Here is a 20,402-nt window from a genome sequence, read left to right as displayed (position 1 = left end):
CTGCCCTTCCGCCCCCGCCCCGGAAGCCTGTCTGCTGTGTGTATGGGCAGAGGGCTCCCCTTGCCCTGGGGAGGGCCCTGGCCACCTCCGGCGGGGGCCCAGGTATCATTTCCTGGTCAGGACTCACTCATGGGTGACGCGTATTGTGACTCACTAGCCGTTTAATCAGCTGGAATAATACTTACATCGTTGCTTCTATTTCAGAGGGACTATTTGCCTTCTGTAAACGCAGTGTTTCCCAGATAACTGTTTGATGCTGAAGGATGGTAATTCAGCAGCTCAGAAGCGGGAAGCTTGTTTTCAGTTTCTGTCTGTTTAATACCTGATGCTGTCAGCTGAGGTGTGGTGACCACCCGGGGCTTCCAGAAGGCTGCTGTTCCCTCTGCTTGTGTGGAAGGCCTGGGCTGTAAAGTGGTCTCTCTGGGCTAGTGGCAGACGGCATAATCTCCTGCTAAATTGGGCCATTAAACAGAACCACCAAGTCATAAAGCTGTAGCATTACCCTGAAATTAAAGCATTGTCACCTTTGAATTGCCAGGAATTTTAACAGGCACTTACAGAAATTCCTGTCACACACCATTTAGCACAGCCAGTGGACTCCAGTCTTGGGGACGGGAGCAGAAGGCTCAGAACTGAGGTGGGGGTGGGTAGGGGTGGGGGGTGATCCCAATGTGATTCTCACTCGCGTACCTGCTTATTCATCTATTCATTGCCTCTTTACCAACTCAGTCACTGATTCCTTGAATTCCTTTACGAGTCTCTCATTTTTACTCATTCATATTTCTCTCACTTGTTTATTTTCTCACAAAGTTTTTCATGAGCTCAGTTACTATTTTGTCATTAGTTCATCCATTGTGCTGGGCAGCTCTCAGTCTCGCATCGGTCATTCAGAAAGTAAGCCATTCAGATGAGCTCAGGAGGACTGACTGAGGCAGGGACCAGGGTTATGGAAGGAATGTCTGTCCTCTCCTCAAGAAGCTCACAGTCCAGGGAGGGCGATGGGCACCGTAAGTGGATATTCTGCACAGGGTGTGGGAGGTGGCCTGGAAGTGGTACAGAGGGCTGCGCTGCACTTGGGCCATGAGGCACAAGGGGCCTGGGGATGGTGACCTGAGAAGGCTCCCTGAAGAGCTGCCCTCTGGGCTGAATTTGCATCGGGGGCAGCTGACGCATAATCGAGCATCTGCTAGCGTGAGGCACCGAGTTAGGCACTTTCTGTTCATCACTCAGTTCTCCTGGCAACGATGTCGAGAACGCACCACTCCATTTTACAGGGGATGGCACCTGTCATGGTTTTCTGAGCATTAGATGAGAATTACATAAAGTAAAAGTTCTTACATTTTAGTTCTCCAAAGAAAAGCTGGGATGAATGTTTAGAATGCCATTTCCTAGACTTTTCCCGCAATGATTTAGTAGGTGTGACTTGTAAGTCAGGACAGTGATCAGAAGTAGCATTTCAATAAGGACCTGACAACACTGGACTTTGGAAAAGTATCTCTGCAATGTGGTGAGCACAGGGCTGAGCACCGAAGGAGTCCCCTTCCCTCTCGATCTCACCTCCAAGAGGGCCCGCCCGGTGACCCAGGTATGCTCTTCCTGGCGTGCGAGCACAGGGTCCTCCTGACACCCTCCGCACGGACCTCTCAAAGCACATCTCCGTCGCAGATACCTGGCACCCCATCCCTTTTGGCTGCATGGGGACCAAGGCCCAGTCCGGTGTTCACTGAGGCTGCCGGTGCTTGGGGGGTACAAGCTACCATGAACCTCTGTGTTCAAGCCACTGACCTCGGGGCCCAGGGCCTCACTGACTTTCAGCACCTTGTAGGCCAGGCTGTTTAATGCATAAACTTTCTTGTAGACACTTGACAGCCACAGACTACTGCAAGGTAACTTCTGTGGGGCTCAAGTCCTCATCCATATAATGGGCATGATTGGTCGCTCGCCCCTCAGTGGGTGGATGCGCAGATTGAGCAAAATTAAACGAGCCATGTGCCTAGTCCCCTCAAGTGATGCCCGGCATTCTCCAAGAGCTCTCTCTCCTCCCCTTTCCCGCTCTCCCCTCTCCTTCCCTCCATCCTCTCTCTTCCTTCTCAGAGAAAATGCTTTCCTTTCCCTGAACTATTTGAATGTAAGTAGCGGACCTACTGGTAATTTAAACCTAAGGACTTCCGCTCGCCTCTCCTAAGAACAAAGATATTGCCCTATATAACCGCCAACACTAAAGCCACACATAATAAACTGATTCCGTGAATATTACCCAATATTTAGTGCATCTTGCCTCTGCAGTGTCTGTCTTTCTATTTTTATTCAGGATTCCAGCAGTTGGACCTGATCGTCATGTCCTTTCAGTTCTTTTGCCCAGAAGGCCCCCCAACCCTGACCCATCTTGGTGCTTGCTTTTCATGACATTACCTTTTTTGAAGAATACAAGCCATCTGTGAAGTAAAACATTGCACATTTTGGATTGTTTCTGATGATTTCTTCATCGCTAGAATACTTTGGCAGGGAAACCCTGTGATGTCCATCCCTCCGATGCATCCGTCCGGAGGTCGTGGAGTCAGGCTGTGGCACGCTGGGGACACTCAGCGCCGCCGCTTGGCAGGCCTCCACATGCTGAAGGGGATCTGTGCACCGTGCGTGATCTGGGGGTTCCATGCAGACGCAGTGTGAATATCCTGTTCCCCCGCGTTTCCTCCCAACCCACTGGATCCTGACCTATAGCTCTTACAGGGGAGTTTATCCACCGTTGTTTTTCTAGTTCTGTGATTCCTACATTTGTAGCTTCACTCAGCATTTTTCTCTACAAAGAAGTTTAAAATTTTTCATCCTGCCTTCCTTTACATCATTGCAGGCTCATAGATCATTTCATTTTAAAATGGTGTTACTATTAGCATTATATTTTTTAATGTTCAGCCGGTCCCAAATATGGTTAGTCAGGGTCCATGTAAGTCTGTTCCTACGTCTTTCTTACCCTCCTCTCTTAATCTTAATCTTGGAGTATTTCTTGCTTTCTAGCCCAAGATGCTCCCAGATTGTTACCTTGAACTTCTTTGCCCACACCTGGACTCAGCTATTTTCTCAAAGAAGCCTACTTCCTTTTTGTAGCAAATGATACTTGGAAATTAAGGTATAGGTTAGGTTTGCTATTGCTTCTAGATGCTTCTACGGGACAGAGCTGCAAAGTGTATGCGTGTTGTGGGGTGTGACCACGAGCTCCTGCGGTTCTCTCTCCCACAGTCCCAGCACCGTGCGATTCCCCTTCACCCTCTCTCCCACACCCAGTCCTCTTCTCCCCCAGTGGGAACTTGACCCAACACCGCCAATATATTTGCTCATTATTTCTGCCCTGCCATACACACACACACAATAACATCAGAATCACATTGAATTAGTATGTTCTTTTTGGTGGTTATTTTATTATTTAATATATAGGCTTTCTTTTTATTCTGCTTAATATTCAATTTTAGGGTTTGTCTCTTTTCATCATTTTAATTTTATGTTTTGACTATGTAAAATATTTGTTACAAAAGTTAAATATGTATGTAATTTTGATATAATTTATATACCTTTATATAATATATATATCACTTTTATATGAATTACATATATCTTTTATATAATTTACATACGTCCATACATATAAGGTGGGTGGGCAGACACACCTGGCTCCCACCCAAGCTGCCGCAGCCTGTTTCTACCCAGCTCCTCTGGATGGCAGTGCCACTGACATCGTGTTATGCCCGGAGCAGGGGTGGCAGCTGAGAGATGACGATAATCACCCTCCTCTTCAGGTCTCTTTCATCAAATACCTCCAGACCCAGAATATAAGACCCAGGAAAACAGAGTCAGTGGACACCCTTATGTGCCCAGAAGGCCGGTCTTGGTGCGCAACCTTGAAAAGGGGGTGTGGCTGCTGACCCGGGAGGCCCCTGCCTAGGACTAAGGCCCTGGTCAGGCAGCTCAGCAGCCCCCAGGCTCCTGAGCTCAGCCTTGGCTGACCTCAGCTCTTCTCAGTGAAGAGACGGGGACTGTTAGCTTGCACTGGGGACCCAGGCACTGGTGTATGTTAGAGCTCAGCTCATGTGATTCACACAAGACAGTGGGAGGTAGATGGAGGTCACTTAACACTTGAATCTTGAGGAAACAGAGCATCAGACAGGTTGAAGAGCGTGCCCAGCATCCCTCAGCCAGTAAGTGGCAAATGTAGGAATTGCATTTGGTTCCCAGTGAGCGCCCTGCATTTTCCCTAAAAGGTGCCAAAATTTTACCCATCACAGCAACACTGTGCAAGACCCTGTGGAAACCTGCAAGAGCAGAAAAAGCCCACAGCCCTCAGTGATATCCACGGCCCCACCCCCACCTGCCCACGCAGCCCTGCAACCCCCCGTGTCTCGGCTCCCCTGTGTCCCCTGCCCCTGCATCTCTGTGCCCCCCGCTGTGGTGTCCACAATCCTGCTGGTGCACTTACTGCGGGGCCACACCAGGGCCGGACAGCTGTAACCCTGGCTCCCCGCAAAAAGCTCACGGTACCCCTGAGGGTGGGCGGAAGGGGCGCTGACTCTCAAGTTCCCATAGCCTCGTCTGATAAACTGGCCACACCTGAGCCTCCAGGATAGCTTCCCCAGTGTGCCGGGCAGTAGGTAACCTTGGGGGCCAGCCGGGTACCCTGAGCCCCACTGTGGGCCCAGCGATGTCCGGAACCCGCCCGTGCCCTTACACGGCGCTCCTGGCATGGCTGCACCGGGGACCCACCTGGCATCCAGATGGAACGCCCGGGGCCGTGTCCCTGCCACGGTCGGTTCCAGTCGGTGGCCGTGCTGGGGCTGCAGCCGGGCCTGCCCATCCCAGAGCACCTCCCATCCAGCGTCACATTCCACCTCCTTCAGCACAGAAGCCCTTTCTAAACCCATGTTTACTCAACCATCATCGCCTGTGATTTACAGGAGGAGATAAAGTACAAACATATGAAAAATTAAATAACTATCAATGCAAAATGGCAAGAGGTGTCACTAGGCTGTACATGTGTAGATAACAAATGAGTGATAGAGACAGTGTGTTGAGGGTTATTTAAGCTGCCTTTACTCTCGGCATAGAAAACTCACTTTGTCAACAGAGATAACTCCCCCAGAAATGACCCCGGGGACCTTAACATGGACTTGCTTTATTACAATAGGAGCATAAGTGAATTGGCACACTTTTCAAAGGACTATAAACAGCTCCCCACAGTGATTCAAGTCCAATTAAGCTGGTTATTGACGGTCTGTACACTTCCTTTCCTTCCCAGCATTGTGATCGAGAAATTACAGATTTTTTTCTGTCTCTGCAGAGACAGATGTGTGTGCAGAACAAGCTCCTAGTGATCAGAGGGGTCTCTCGTCTCGCTCTCCTTTTCTACTTCCCTTTTGTTTGCTCTCCTACGTGGCGATCTCCATGGTAACAGATGGCACAGCTTTAGCATCTGTAATTACTACTATTAATAATAATAATGATCATCACAATAATAATACCAATCAGATAGAATAAGAGAGAAAATATGAAAGAAAATTAAATTGTGGCTGTGTCTGTAAACAGTTTATAGTTTCTGAAATGTGAGCCCGAGGGATCAGTACATCACCTAAACACCCCGGAAAGGGGCTCATGTGGGGCCTCCTGGGGGACAAGCGGGAAGGATTTCACAACTGAGATGATGCTATAGAATGTTCCAGAATCTGCCATCTTTCTGACTATACAGAACTTGGTGCACCTTTTTTTTTTTTTGTGGCTCATTTGGTTGATTGTGTGTGGTTTGATCTTCTCACTTGAATCTTCTTTTTAATTTGGACCATCGCATAACACCTGCATGCACAACAAGCTGCTTTGCAAACTCCAGAACAAAGACCCGGATGGGAAACAAAAGGTGGTGATGAGCTAGTCTTGTCACCAGGCAGGATTCCCCGAATGCCCAGTGCTCAAGGCCCTGCTGGTCCCAGGCTGAGTCTCCTGTCAGTCTTTCTATTCTCAAGGGAAACCACAGTGTCCGCTTGGGGGTCTTCTCCAGCATCCCTGCCAGTCCTGCCCCAGCAGACCCCCCGGCAGCCCCGTGCTTTCTGGTCAGCAGGAGACAGACACAACTGTTGAGTACATTTTCCCCCCAGACGATGGTGCAGTTGGAGAACTCAGTGCGTCACTGTCCTGCATGTGGACCCTGTGGGTGGGTGCAGCCCTAACTGGGCATGTGTGTGGACACAGGATGGAAACTGCACCTCCCATCCTGGGAGATGGCATAGCTTTATGGGGAGGCATTCACAGCGCGATTCGAGAAACGCTTTGCCCACTTACATAACAACCCATTGTTATGTCCTTGAAATGGGGCCTTGAAGCTTTACCACACATGCTGTTTGACGGCTCAGGACCTATAAGTCCTTCGTGCATAAAGGTGGCATAGAAGCTGGTGTAGATCCATGTCATGAGGTCATTCACTCTCATGCCAGCGCACTGAGCCAAGTGCTGCTTTTAGAGAGCAAATATTTTGTTTACTGTTAATTTTTAGTTGAGATATAATTATAAATAACATTATGTAAGTTTAAGGTATACACTGTGCAGTATAAATGCCACAGTCGAGTGAGTCGACGCCCCCATCATGTCACATGATCACCATCTCTTTTTTGTAGTCAGGATAATGCAGATCTGGTTTCTTAGCAACTTTGAAGTTTATAATATACTATTGTTGCTATAATCACGATGCCATGCATTAGATTTCCAGCACGTTTATCATTTATCTGCTAATTGCAAGTTAAGCGACATCTCTCCATAGTTCCAGTAATTAAAATTGTGCAGCCCTGACATAGAAAATAGACACATAGACCAGTGGAACCGAATAGAGAGCCCACGAGTTAACCCTCACATGGACACACACAGTGCATCAATATTCGACACGGGGCCAAGAACACTTCCTGGGGAAGGAGACGCTCTTCCGCAAATGGTGTTGGGAAAACCAGACGGCCACTCGCAGAGGAATGAAATGAAGCCCCTGTCTACACCACTCACAGAAATGAACTCGACGTGGATTAGAGATGTAAATGTAAGACCTGGTACCATAAAAATCCTAGAAGGAAACAAAGGGAAGGATCTCCTTGACACTGGTTGGCAGTGATTTTCTGGATATGATACAAAAGCACAAAGAGCAAAAGCAAAGACCGGCCGGTGGGACAACAGGGAACTGAGACGCTCTGGCAGGTGGGATGCAGCATCGACAAAGTGAAAAGGCAGCTACAGAAGGAGAGGAAACATCTGCCAGCCATGTAAAGATAGAAAGCAAATGTGACGCATACGTCACAGTCCCCGTGAGCTCAGGCAGTTCCCTGACCCCTCAGGCGGCCCTGTCAGAGGCAGAGATTTTGTGTTGGTCACTCAACACATACGTTCCTCTGAGTGAGTTGGAAAGATGGGAGGGTTTCTCCTTATGGGAAATGCCAGTACGGACCTTCCAAACCATGGCCCAGCTACCCACGTACTGAACTGCCCGTCTGAACACTGAGCTTCCTGGCTCTGGTTTTAGATGAAGGACACATGGGTCCCGGAATGAGCCTCCTCCTCCGCCGTCACCGCCTAGAGGACAGTGGGTCTCAGCTGTTGGAATCAGAGCCCACCTTCACACAGACGTTCTCGAGCTAAGACCGCCTGCCCCCACGCTAGCAGGCATCAGGAGCTCGGGCACCCAGGCCAGCTTCCCTGACTGGCACTGACCCCTGGCTGTGATGTGTCAGAGTTCAGTCTGTACTGCTACCAACCATGCTGAGGGGACAGGAGAGAAAGCAAGAAAAGTAACATCCGATTACCTCCTTGCCTTCAGGCCTTATTCTGCTTTATTCTGCTGTCTTCTAGGGGGAAAGTATTCCGAGGTCAAGGGCATTTGAAATGAAGGCCAGCCAAGATGGTTCCAGGCAGTCACTCGTCTTCCTGCCCCTCACTCTGTTTGCAGCAAGAGCTGCTGAGGCCTGAGTGACATGCGAGGAAACCTCTGGAGGTCTCGGTTGTCGCTTTGTGTCTTCTGCATGTCACACATGTCAAAAAGTGCCAGCAATTGAGTTATTAGAACCTCGCTTCACCGTCAGAGTCCCGAAGACAGGATTGGCGATGTTCATGGCTGTGAGTTGGGAGACTGTCTCACACAGCTTCCTGTCCATCTTGCCAAAGATGGAACATGATTCAGGCAAAGTGAACCACTAATTCTGTGAAAGAGGAGATCAGTTAATGACTGTATAAGCAACCAGAGGGATGGATATGTGCATGTGAAGAGCTGGGTGCATCTTTAGGGCAGTAATTCACAGGACTTAGTGATGCTGTGGGGACCACTTTTGTTATCAGACAGATTGGACACATGGAGACGGGGGACAGGGTCACTTTCTCTTCTGAACCTTCATGTGTCTGTCTTTTCATGTCTATGTCTGTGTGTGTCTGTGCCTCTATCTCCCTCCCTACGTGTCTGTCTACCTTTCTATCATCTGCCTACCTGTCATCTATCTATATATCATCCATCTGTCATCTATCATCTGCCCGTCGTCTGTCTGTCCATCCAGATGTCTGCCATGGTGGGTGCTCATGGGTACTGGAGATGATGTATACAGTGTCTTCATATGACACAGTAAGAGCATCTTATCTTTTATTATAGATTAGCCAGGTCTCCCTTTTCCTCTCCTAAGGACCAGGGCTGTTTCACAACAGTCAGCCTCTATTTCACCCTCCACAGTATCGCCTTACTGAGCCACGGCTTTTCCTGGGATATTTCAGTAGCATCTGTCTATATTGGCACCAGCATTTTTTTAGGAGTTTCAGGTTAATTGTGCAGCATTATTATTTTTATAAATCATGCCCTATTTTTTCTTTCAAAGTAAAAAACCCAACAACCTTCATTCCGATTTGTTTTTTAGACTTGATAGAATACGGAATCCTGCCTCAGGCCCTGGTGACAAGCCAGTTACCAGTGGTCTGGTTTCAGGAAACAGTCTTGAGAAGAATTAGAACGATTGAGTAGAATTTTATACTACTGCACGTATGTTAGAGCTGGAACACACTTAGCAGATAACTGGGGCCAAGCTCTCTTTCGCTTCCTCCCCCTTCTGACATTGAGGCTGAAGTGGGGGGCGGGGCAGCCACTCATCCCCAGTGATGCGCAGAGTCGGTGAGGAGACAGCGCCAAAGCCGGGGGTCCTGCTTGCCTTGTTTTCTTTTTTCAGCTGAATCATCCGACAGGCATGACCCTGGTTCTTAGTAGCGCTGAGAATAGTGCGGCTGTGGTTTAGTGTAACGACGGAGGGCACGTGCAGGATGCCAGCCCATCGCCGCTGTCCAGCAGAGGCACCTCAGGCCCGTCCTTCAGCTCCTGGGCCTGGGCTTCTCGTTTGTAAACCAAGGACGGAGCAAGAACACCACGTGGTGTCCGCGCTGGGGTGTGTTTCAGCCTGAGAACAGTAATGACGTTGTTATGTGGGCAAGATGCTCAGAAGACAAAAGCTTTTCAAGTCTTCCTATTTCCTCTGTTGCTTGTGAGCATGTTCAGAATTAAATTCTATCTCCAATTGCAGGAAATGTTCTAGTCCAGGGTGTTAGCACGGATGTCTGCTCCACCCTGAGAGGGTCCCGTGACCGCTGTGCTGGGTCGCTGCTCCGTGCTAACCCTGCCGGAGTTGCTCTATTGCTGTTTTGTTTTGTTCTTAACCTGATGGTACAACTGAGTCCCAGAAAGGTGCAGTGACATGTCCGGCTTGCTGCGTGCAGAAATACATTTCAAGTACAGATCTCTGAGGCTCTAAAAATCCAGATTCCTCTCCTCTTCTGTCCTTACCTATTGTAAGTAAAACATGTTCTCCTGCTCTGATTTAAAGGTCCTCATCTCTGCGTGTTCTTTTAGTCTAAACCTCTTAGACTATTTCTGGCAAATAGAGACAACACAGAGAATAAGGATTTTTTTAAAAAACATTCTATTTAAAGGCCCTGCATGTACCGTGTAGGTCACACAATCTCATTTATATTGATGACATGTATTTTACAGATACTTTGTGTGCACAGGTCTTGTTTTCAACAATGTGCTTGTAGCCGTCACATAGTTATCTGCACTAGTGTTTTCATTCTGAGGCAGGGGTGCCCGTCGCTAGGATGGGCTCTTTAGTCTGACATCCTGGGCCCCAATCCTTGCTTGATTGTTTGCTGGCTGTGTGATCTTGGGGAGGCTGCCTGGTCGTCCTCTTTGACTCCCCCCATTTCTCACATGGCAGTGCTAGCACCCTTCTGTCCTAGGTGAAGTCCGTTTCAGGTAGACCAGGGCCCTTCAGTACTTAGCAAAAGGCCTGTGGCATGGGGGCTTCACAGAGTTAGCTCTTGAAATACCAGCCCTTGTGTGAACTCTGCCGGAGCCCTATGAGGAGCCCCAGGTCTCCGGTCAAGCCCCGTGCCTGACGGGAGTACTCAAGCGGCAGCTGTGGCACACTGAGTCACCGTCACACTGTGGGCATGACCCCCTTCCGTTCAGCTTTCTGGAGGTATGCAAGCGTGGCTGTCTTCCGACCTCCCTTCTAATGTCCCCCTCCTTGGTTGTGTGTCTGGGCAGAGGACAAGATCTGGACATCAGTGCAGCACAATAGCACCGAGCTGACCCATGTGGGGGGCGCCCACCCCGGGAAGCCCTATGCCGTGGCCTTGGACTACGGGGGCAGCGCAGAGCAGCTGGCAGCCGTGATCGAGGGCTCGGAGCACTGTGAGCAGGAGGTGGCCTACCACTGCAGGAGCGCCCGGATGCACGACAAGCCCGGTAAGCCTCGGCCCTCCGCACCTCTGCAGGGCCACGCAGGGTGGCCGCAGGGCACCAGGTGGGCACACAGGAGGCAGTGTTTGCTGACAAGGGGCTGCGGTCACAGCTGTTCACCACTGTACGGTGGGGAGAAACCCGGCCGGGAGGGGCCTACTGCTGTGCTAGCCCTGCCTCCCATGTCCAGCTGTGCCCCGGAGGGAGCTCTGGGGCCTCTCAGGGTCTCTCCTCGTCATCAGAAAGGGAAGGATGGCCACACCCATCCTTTAGCCGCTGTGAAAGTAAAGCTTCTTGGGAGTAACAGCACTTGAAGAGAGCATTTGGGCAAGACACGAAAAGCGTGGAGGGGGGAGGCGGCCTTTCTGGCAGAGGGATGGCGTATGGGAAAGCGCCCAGGAGCCGCAGATCCACCAGAGAGCTCCGGGCTGTGTGCAGGGAAAGCAGGAAGGGAACTGCCCTAGGCAGGGGGGGCGGGAGCCGCGGGCAGGGAGACGGCCTGGGTCTGCCATGCTGTTGCTACCTAAGACGAGCAGGCCTTACTGGAGATGGCTCTTTTTTAAAGTAGTTTATTTTTAGAAAAAAGTTGGATTAACCATATTTGTTCCCTACAGTTACGTTTCAGAGGGAATGGTTGATTTAGTGATAAATATGCTTGTAAAAAAAAATTCTAGGGCTGCTTACCGGCACCCCAAAGGGTTTTGGCAAAATGTCAAGAGGGCTTTTTTTCGAAGTTTACATGTTCCTTGGGAGGCAGTCATTGTTGTGAATATGAGTTCATCCTCTGTTTCATGGCAGAAAAATAAAAAATGCTGAGAACCACGGAGCTGTGTGAATCCAGGAGGGTGTCAGAATCTTGAACCCCAAGAAACTTACCTTTCAGCGCTTGAAGTTAGGGACTTTGAAAGGCTTGAGAGAATTAGACAATGAAATGTCAAGGGAGAAGTGATAGAAACCTGAGTGTGACTCACCTCGCGGGCCCAGAATCTTTAGCAAAGACATTGTTCCACATAAAGCGTTTTTCCAGATTAACTGTCACTTATGCCTGTCAGAACAAAGAAAGCTTTCTGAGTTTTTTTTTAACTATTTGCAATGAAAATCTTTTTCAAAGGGATCACACGCTTCCTTGCCTTCCTAAGCAGAGAATTCTGCACATCACGTCTAAGCTTTCTCGTGGCTCAGGAGGGTCGCTGCTCGCTCCCTGGGCTCAGGAGCACCTCTGGGGCTGACTAGACCCAAGGCAGCTCCCGGTGCCCTTTGCCCCGCATCCACAGGCACTGCCACCCTGCGAGATGCCGTGCTGCTGTCTGTCCGTCCGTCTCCTGGCCACCAAGCCTGCACCTCTCTCAGCACCATTCTCAGGGCTCATGTTGGGGAAACCAGCCCACCTTTCCATTGCTTCATGTTTTCTAAGGATTGGGCCTGGTGGGGTTTCAGGAAGACCAGGACCGTGTTCACTCCGACCGTGGGATGTCCTTTAGGACACACATTCTGTGATCAATCGGGCTGCACCGTTACCTTCCTCACATTCGTGCATTTCTAACTCAACTGTCCTGAGTTCCCTGAGTTTATCTGAGGGGAGGGCATGGGCTGGGGAGCAGGCTGTCCTGGGAAGGACGTCTTGTCTCTGCTTCTCACTAGTTGGGAAGCCTCGTGTAGGGTGTTAAATTTGCACAGCTGCCATTGTACCACCTGAACAGTTTCCGCCGGAGTCCTGGACTGAGACCCTGGTGGGAGGGCCGAGGAGGCGTGCAATCCACGCCTCTTGTGCCGTGCCTGGCATGTATCACGTTCCACAGATGCCGGCGCCCTGTTTCTTTCCTTTGTCACGGCCTCCATCCCAGCAGGGAAGGTCCAACATTTGCACTGTAATGGGAAACAAGCGCGGAGGAGCGTTTTGTTTCTATTTTAATGGCATAAAGAGAATAATTATAATAATTATGATGCGTGCATGCAGATCATCTCACCACGCAGTGAGAACCGATGTTGCATTAAATGTGTGCGCTTCCCAATGTGTACCACTTCTGGCCAGCCACCCCCTCAGCACATGCAGGAAACAGCGAGGACATGGGACACACCACTCCCTGTGCTAGGGCTGGTGCTCATCCATCCTGTTCTCCCCACGGGCTACGAACCAAATGAGGCAGATGAAGGAAGGAAGTGTGTGTGCACGCAGTCCCTCCATGCCTCTGCTGAGCCGGCCTGCAGGACAGCATAGTCCTGGCGGGTCCTCCTTGCCCCTCAGCCCCCACCTGCAGACCGGGCACTCCTAGTGGCTGCAGTAGGCCTGCAGACAGCAAGCCCCTGCCCTGTGGCCCCAGCCTTACTCCCCTCGGTGCAGGGACAGAACCCAGTCAGGCCTGCTCACCTCTTAGAAGCAGGGGTGGGGACAATAATCAGTGATATAAATATAAAATAATAAATAAGCAAGGTGGAGACAGTCATGGGTGCCTGCGTCAGAGAGCCCCACCTAGGATCCTCCTGTGGTTGGGCTGCTGCAACAAAACGCCACAGACCGGTCAGCTTATAAGGAGCCGAACCTTACGTCTCACAGTTCTGGAGGCTGGGGCCCACCCTCAGCATGCCAGCCTGGCTTGGGGGGGAGGAGCCCCTTCCGGCTCACAGGCAGCTCACTGTCATTGTGCCCTCATGAGGGGGTGAGGAGTGAGCTCTCTGGGGTCCCCTTCATAAGGGGGCTCATCCATGCAGGGGCTCCACCCTCCAGACATCGTCACCTCCCCAGAGCCTTACCTCCAAGCATTGTCACACTGGGGGTTAGAGTTTTGACATAGGAATTTGGGGGTACACATACATTCAGGCCATAGCAGGCACATACTGGCATGGATGGTTCCCTAATCTCTCTAGTGGTCCAGCCATTTGCTTCCCCATGAGGAAGGCCAGAGACACAAGGGTGAGGGGAGAGGCTGTCCTCTCCTCATCCACCTGCCGGCTGCAGGAGTTGGGCAGTGTCCCCCTTATGTGCTGAAACCAGGCCCCCCACCGTGATCCTGTTTTACTGCTGTACTTGTGACACACACACAGTGTAGAATATCTTCCCATTTCAATAAAGTCTACAGTACAGACTTTGTGCTATAATGTTTATTAACAGTGGAGGCTTCCTCTACATGGATTCACCGCCATGGATACATGAAATTCACTCATCTATTTTTGTCATTTGGATTGTCCTTATTTTTTTTACCATTGCAAATGCTCCAAGAACATCTTTGCACGTAGGTATTTGTGGTGCAGTTAACTGTGCAGCTCACGGCCCCCAGAAGGGGGACCAGATGAAAGGGGTGTAGGAAGGTGATCGCGGGGAAGCCGGTGCCCAGGTCCCTGTGGGGGGTGGGATCGGGAGCCCCACCTGCCCCCAGATTCTCCCCGGCCCCTGGACAGCCCTCCTTGGACTTACTCATTGGGGCCCAAATGTCTGCTGGATAATCTGTTGGCACTTAGTGCTCCGTGTAGGGACTGTTCATTTGGGAACGTCCTTCCCAATAAGGCTGTGACCTCCTAAGGTGGAGGTAAGAGGCCAAAGCCCAGAAACTGAGGCGCCATTCCTTTGAGCTCCAGAGGCCACACCAGCTGGAGTTTGCCTGGTTCTGAACAGAAGGCGTTTGCCCAGCAAGTCAGCCACGCAGGCACATTTGCCGTGAGGGCCATATCAGTGCCCAGGAGAACTAAAGGCCCAGGGCCCTGATGCCGTCGGTCCCCATTTCCCTGCAAGAATGGGGAAAGTCATTCCCATCCAGCCCCCCACGCAGGTATGGAGTGGTTTCTACATGGGCCAGCTGTTTACCTACTTCTGCCCCAAGGACTTTGAAAGTGGTAAAATCCTATTTCCTTTAAGTATTGTAAAATTCTGATTTTCCTATTTTCCGTTAATTAGTGCTATTCTGCTGAGCATAGAGCTAACTGGCTATATATATAATAAGTGTATATATATATACTATAGTATGGATGAATATACACACAACACACACTCTAGGATATATGCCATATAATATATTATGCAGTAGTTTATATGCTCATCATATACTCTTTGTATAAATGCACGTGGATGTATAAATTTTCACATTCCATTTTTAATAGTAGACTTCAGATGTGGCGTATTTGTGTGTATGTATAAAGCAGGGCAGTGCAAGGCGGTGCTGGCACAGTGCCCCTCACCCTCATGCTCTGAACGCCAGCCTCCTCAGCCTCAGGAGGAGAGCTGGCTGTGACAAGACAATGGACCGCCGTGCACCAAGGGCATTCCATGTGTGGGATCCCGCTGTCCCACACGGCTTCTGCTGCTCCACGTTTTATGTTGGGGGGATTTGTTCTGACCCTTCAGGACTTTGAGAGGTTGTCCAGGGCATGGCGGGTGAACTCCAGCAAAGAGCTGAAGGGAAATTATTACACTGGCTGTTCAGATTTACGTTTTATGACAACCAGAGGTGTTTTCTGAAAAAGATGTGGGAAACATTTAAAATAACCGGGTGGCTACAGATTGGAGAAATCCTTTGATATTATGAAGGACTTTAAACATCCTGGCAACTGGAGATTAATCAGTGACGGAAGAGAGGAGAAAGCTGGCCTGGTGGGGTCTGTGCTGCAGGCAATTCAAACGCATGTCTGCGGGTCTGCTAAGAACGTTCTAGGGCTGGCTGATGGGGGCCGGAAAGGCAGTCCTACCTTTGCTGGACGAAGCCTGAAGGACACAGGCTCTGTGCTCCTGCAGGGCTCCCCAAGCAGAGGTGTGCTCTGGGTGCCGGAGCTGGATGTCCTTGGGGACCCAGGCCTCTGGAGTCTTGGTGGTGCCAGGATTGTCACAGCTTCACTATGCGGGTATCTTTGTCACTGAGCAGCAGGGTGATCACATCCCAAAGCCTGCTCATCACCCCTGCTCCCCTGCCCCTGCTCATCACCCCTGCTCCATGGTGCTCTTTTGGTCGAGACAGTATGATGCCTCCCCCAGTCACTCACCCGTGCCTATGGGTCTTCCATGGATGGGTTCTTCCCTGCCTCAGAGCCATAGTATCATTTCTCATCCTCCATCATGCCTGAATACACAGTTTACCTAAAGGTTAAGAATTATGAGTCTAATTAAGAGGACGGAGCTATTCCACTCCATTAACATTAACAGTGCGCGGAAAGCACTCCCCGTGGCTTCATTTTTTAAGCAGCAGCCGTTTCCAAGTCTATTCTCTCTCTCCTATTTTTTCTTCCTGTACCACTTAATGAAAAGCTAATGGAAGCAATGGCACCTACGTGGATGAAAGAGAAAAGGCCTAATTGTTCCAGCCTGTGTCTCTCATTTCCCACTGCTGAGGGCAGCGTCCCTTAGGCAGGATCGAAGGCAGTCCTTGGACAGGAGGCCAAGGACCTGAGCTGTCAAGGAGGCTCTGCTGCGGTTGCACATGACGGGACTCATTCATCAAACCCTAAGATGTGACCTCTTCTTTCATCCTGGAATTGAAAGGTCATTTTGGTAGACAGTGGATTTATAAAGGTTAGAAGTAAGTGACTGATGACGGGGAGGGCGCCGGAGTTCCCTGGCCGTGTGACACTGCCCACATGAGGCCCAGTGGCCCTGCTTCAGCTGGTACCCAACATCAGGACCTCTGAGCCAATGGAGAAGGCGTGTGTGGGTCGTGTTCACCTGGAAAATGCCCTGGCCTGGGAGCCCCCACAGCGAGCAGGCCTCCACTGTGCCGGGGCCTCCCTGTGGGCTGCGAGGGATGCCCCTGAAGGAGGCCCAGGGTCTGAGGAAGGCCCAGAGGCACGTATTCAGCATGGCATGTGTTCCAAAGGCATCAAGAGGAAAGAACAATGTGAGCATATGTTGAATCATTACTAGGCAGAAAGAAATTGCCCAGCAAATGGGAACATGTAGAATGAGGCCTTCAGAAATACTTCTTTACCGAGCCTTAGCAAGTTCCATGTTATAGTCCCTCCATGGGGCCTTTATTCCTTTCTTTATTTCTCCTTATTTGTTGTCCCTGTAGATTATTTATTAACTAATTAATCATTATTTTAACATCCCATATTATATTCCCCCCCCATGGGCCCATCGGATACTGTATGCTGGAGCTTAGGGATTCCCAAGGCGTGGGGCTCAAGAAGTTTTTATGTGGCATATGGGTGGACTTACAAAAAATAGAAGGCATATTTTTATTTTAGTATTTAAATTTAAATTAATTGTTAATGAAAAGGTAATAATTAATTTGTTTTCATATTTTAATATGTGTTGGAAAAAATATAATCAGTGCTTCAAACACATGATTCCAAATCTCTTGTTACTAAGAATCGTTGAGAAAAGAAATTGGTAGATTTGAGGTCAGTTTAATTCATTTTAAAAAGATGTGACGTAGCAGTACAGGAAAGCATGGTGGGAAACTCAGAGCTGGTCGTGCGGTGCCAGAAGGTGGGGGTCCCGGGCGCCCGGCCTGCCCAGCTCTGTGGGCCTCGGGCCTCGGGCCTCGGGCCTCGGCCCCAGCTCGCCCACCCAACCTCCCCAGGGCCTCCCTTGGGCTGCACCACTGGTAAGCTTTTCCATCTTTCCCTCCCAGGCCGCCTCCCCTGGGAAGCCCGCCCTGACTTAGGCAGGCAGTGAGTGCCCACTTGGTAGCCTGTCTCCTGGCTCCTGCTTCTGCTCTGTTAAGCACCCGCTTCCGTGGTGACCAGTTGTGCACTAGAGCTGGTAGGCAAGGGTGTCGTTCTTGCATTCTCAGCACCTGGACCGCGTTTGGTAGCAAAGTCATGAGTGCTGCACATGCCATTTCTCCAGCACTTCTCTTAGGAAAGCCACCAACAAGCCCCACCACCGGCAAACCCCGTGGTGATACCAGGAGACCATCTCTGGATGCAGCAGGGTTTGCACAGGGGTGCTTCCTCTTTGCGGGGCATGAGGACCCTCCTCTCTCCAGGGAGCACCTCCTGCCCACAGTACTTCCACCATCTTCTTCGCTGGGTCCTCCTTCTCGCCACACCATGAAAACGGGGTGTCATCCTGGGGCCCCATCCCTGGCCCTTGTTCGTCTATGCACCTACCTCTCTGCAATTCAGTCACATGCTGGAGACTCTCAAATTTAGCTCTTCAGCCAGGATTTTTCTGAACAAACGATTGACATGCCCACCTGCCTACTGACCTTATGATGTCCAAAAACAACTTCCCAACCTCCCTCCTCCAGCATTCTTTCCCAGCTTTGTAAATAGCAACTCACCCCATCAGATGCTCAGCCCAAGATCCCTTGGAGTCACCCTCAATTCTTCTTTTTCCAGTGCCTTCTCATTATGCTCTTAATTGTGCTGGCTAAGATCAAATCTATCCAGAATGTAACCCGCAGGCGCACCATCTCTCGTTCGGGTTAGCATGATTGCCTTCTGAAGGGGCTTTCTTTCTTCTTTCCATCACACCCTTCAGTTTGTTCCCAGCATAGGAGCCTGGTGCCTTCCTTCCTGACCACAGGCATCTAGCGTCTCCCCCCCACAACCAGAGAGGCTAGGGCTTCTCGGCTCCGGATCCTCTGGACCACCCGGTCTCTCCGCATCTCGCCCATGCTTGCTGTCTTCTCTTTGAGTATGGCCATCCTAGCAGGTGTGAGGTGATAGTTCATGACGGTTTTGATTTGAGTTCTTTAATAATGAGTGATGCCTACCATCTTCTCACGTGCCCGCTGATCATTTGTATGTCTTCTCTGGAGAACTGTATGGGATCCTCTGCCCATTCTTTAATTGGCTTGTTTGTCTATTTGTTGTTTATATAGTGTTCCTTACATACCCTGGGTCCTAGACTCCTGTCAGACATCTGATTGCCAATATTTTCACTCATTTTCTAGGTTGTATTTTCAGTATCGATAGTGCCCTTCAATGTAAGTTTTTAATGAAGTCCAGGTGACCTGTTTGCTTTTGGTATCAAGTCTAAAAGCCACCTTAGAGCATTTGTACTTGTTTATCTGCCGCTTGCAAAGCTCTTTTCCAATTTGCCACGTGCCTTTTTCTCTTTACCTCTTTAAGAACTTCGCATAAATTTAACCTTAGCTGGCCTTAGCCATTCGCCCTGTTTAAAATTGCAACCCTTCCTGGCCCGAGCACTCCCTGCCTCTCTCTCCTGTTTGGGTTTCCTTCATCAGTTATTTTCATGTGATACAACTTACGTCCGTGTGCATGCTTCCAGACGTGAGCTAGAGTCAGCAGGGGCTGGTTGAGCTACAGCGCTCATCACATTCCCCAAGCTAGGGGCAGCACACCTGCCTGACAGGGAGATCGCCTGTCACCGGGAGCCTGTGTGCGAGCCATTCCATGTCCCCTCCCGTATCCATCCTTGCCTGCAAGGGCTACTTCCTCATTCGAGTAATTATCTGCATAATCATCAGAATCAAACAATATTTAGAAAGGCACCACTCCTCGCGGTGCCAAGCTAAGTCTAGCTACAGAAGCATACATCTAGGATTTTCCAGGACAATCTTGACTTCAAAATAAGTTTATTAGACAACGTAACCCAATTTTTGCCCCAATAATCATGGGCATCAGAGATAGCAATTCTGCATCCCTGCCGATGGGCTGAGCTTGCGACCTTGCGTCGGGACCACAGTCTCCTCATCTGAAGGGGGAGGAAAGGATTGTGAGGATTAAGGAGAATCATTCCTGAGAGGCCACTCACCCTGCGAAGCGTGTGCCGGCAAGCTGGGCAGAGGATGTTTAGTAGCTATGTTTAGTTAGTAAGGGGTAGTGAGCTTTTTAGGAATAATTGCTGCACTGTCTTAGCTGGAGACCTGGAGTGCCCAGTCCTCAAACCCTCCATCATCCTTAAAGAGTTCGGCAATGTGCTCAGACTTTTTAGTGGATTTAATTCAGTGACTGCAGCTGAGCCGATAATCCCAACGATGATTAAAATGAGAGTTAGTGAATTAAGAATCCACAATTCCTGAAAGGGTAGCAGTAACACAATGTCATAAATAATGTCAAGGTATGTGTGAGCTACTTTTTTTTTTGCCTCTCAGCCTGATTTTCTAAACATTTTAGCTATCTTTTGTTTCCTTGCAGCCTCAAGTATAGGGGTGCATGTTTACATCCCCAGGAGGCTATCTGCTGCGACCTGCTTGTATGCAAAATAAAGTATCTACCAGGATAATAAAAACAGCATCCGTCTGTTGAATACTAGTCTGTGCTGGGACACCAGGCTAATTTCCTTGAGTATTAGATGGTTTAATCATCCAACGGACCATTTCTCCGATTTTAGAGAGAAGAGCCTGAGGTCTCAAGAGAACAAGGAATTGCTACAATCACAGGAATGTGCTGCAACAGGAAATGTGGAGATTTCAACTCAGATTTGTTTTTCAGTATTTTAAAGCCCTAAAATATGTTCACATTGGAGAGGTGCTGACTTTTTTTTTACCACTTTATTAAAATACATTTAACATGCCATAAAATTTGCCCGAAGTCTAGATTTTGTGGTGTTCTGTATATCCACAGAGTTGCACATATCACCACAGTCTAATTTTAGAACACTTTTAACATCTCCACAATTATACCCCCTACATATTTACAGTTATCCCTGCTCCCCACCTGCCTGGTCTGCCGCAACACCCCACCTCCAGGCAAATATGTGTACTTCCTGTACATATGTTTTCTGATT

General features: G+C 49.6%; 1 protein-coding gene across 4 annotated transcripts in view; it reads left to right on the top strand.

Annotated features, from left to right (window-relative positions):
• CNTNAP5 (contactin associated protein family member 5) overlaps positions 1 to 20,402 on the top strand; it is a 597,575-nt gene that overhangs the window by 417,108 nt on the left and 160,065 nt on the right. For 3 of the 4 annotated variants that reach the window (XM_073241652.1, XM_073241654.1, XM_036995938.2), the window contains one exon: positions 10,586 to 10,786. The exons of the other annotated variant lie outside the window; for it this stretch is intronic. In XM_073241652.1, the coding sequence (XP_073097753.1) occupies positions 10,586 to 10,786 (201 nt within the window). The remainder of the gene's footprint in view (positions 1 to 10,585; positions 10,787 to 20,402) is intronic. 4 annotated transcript variants of the gene reach the window in all.

This window comes from Manis javanica, chromosome 7, assembly GCF_040802235.1.
Source record: "Manis javanica isolate MJ-LG chromosome 7, MJ_LKY, whole genome shotgun sequence".
Taxonomy (NCBI): Eukaryota; Metazoa; Chordata; class Mammalia; order Pholidota; family Manidae; genus Manis; species Manis javanica.
Note: the sequence above shows the minus strand (reverse complement) of the source record. Positions and strands in the feature narration are given on the sequence as shown.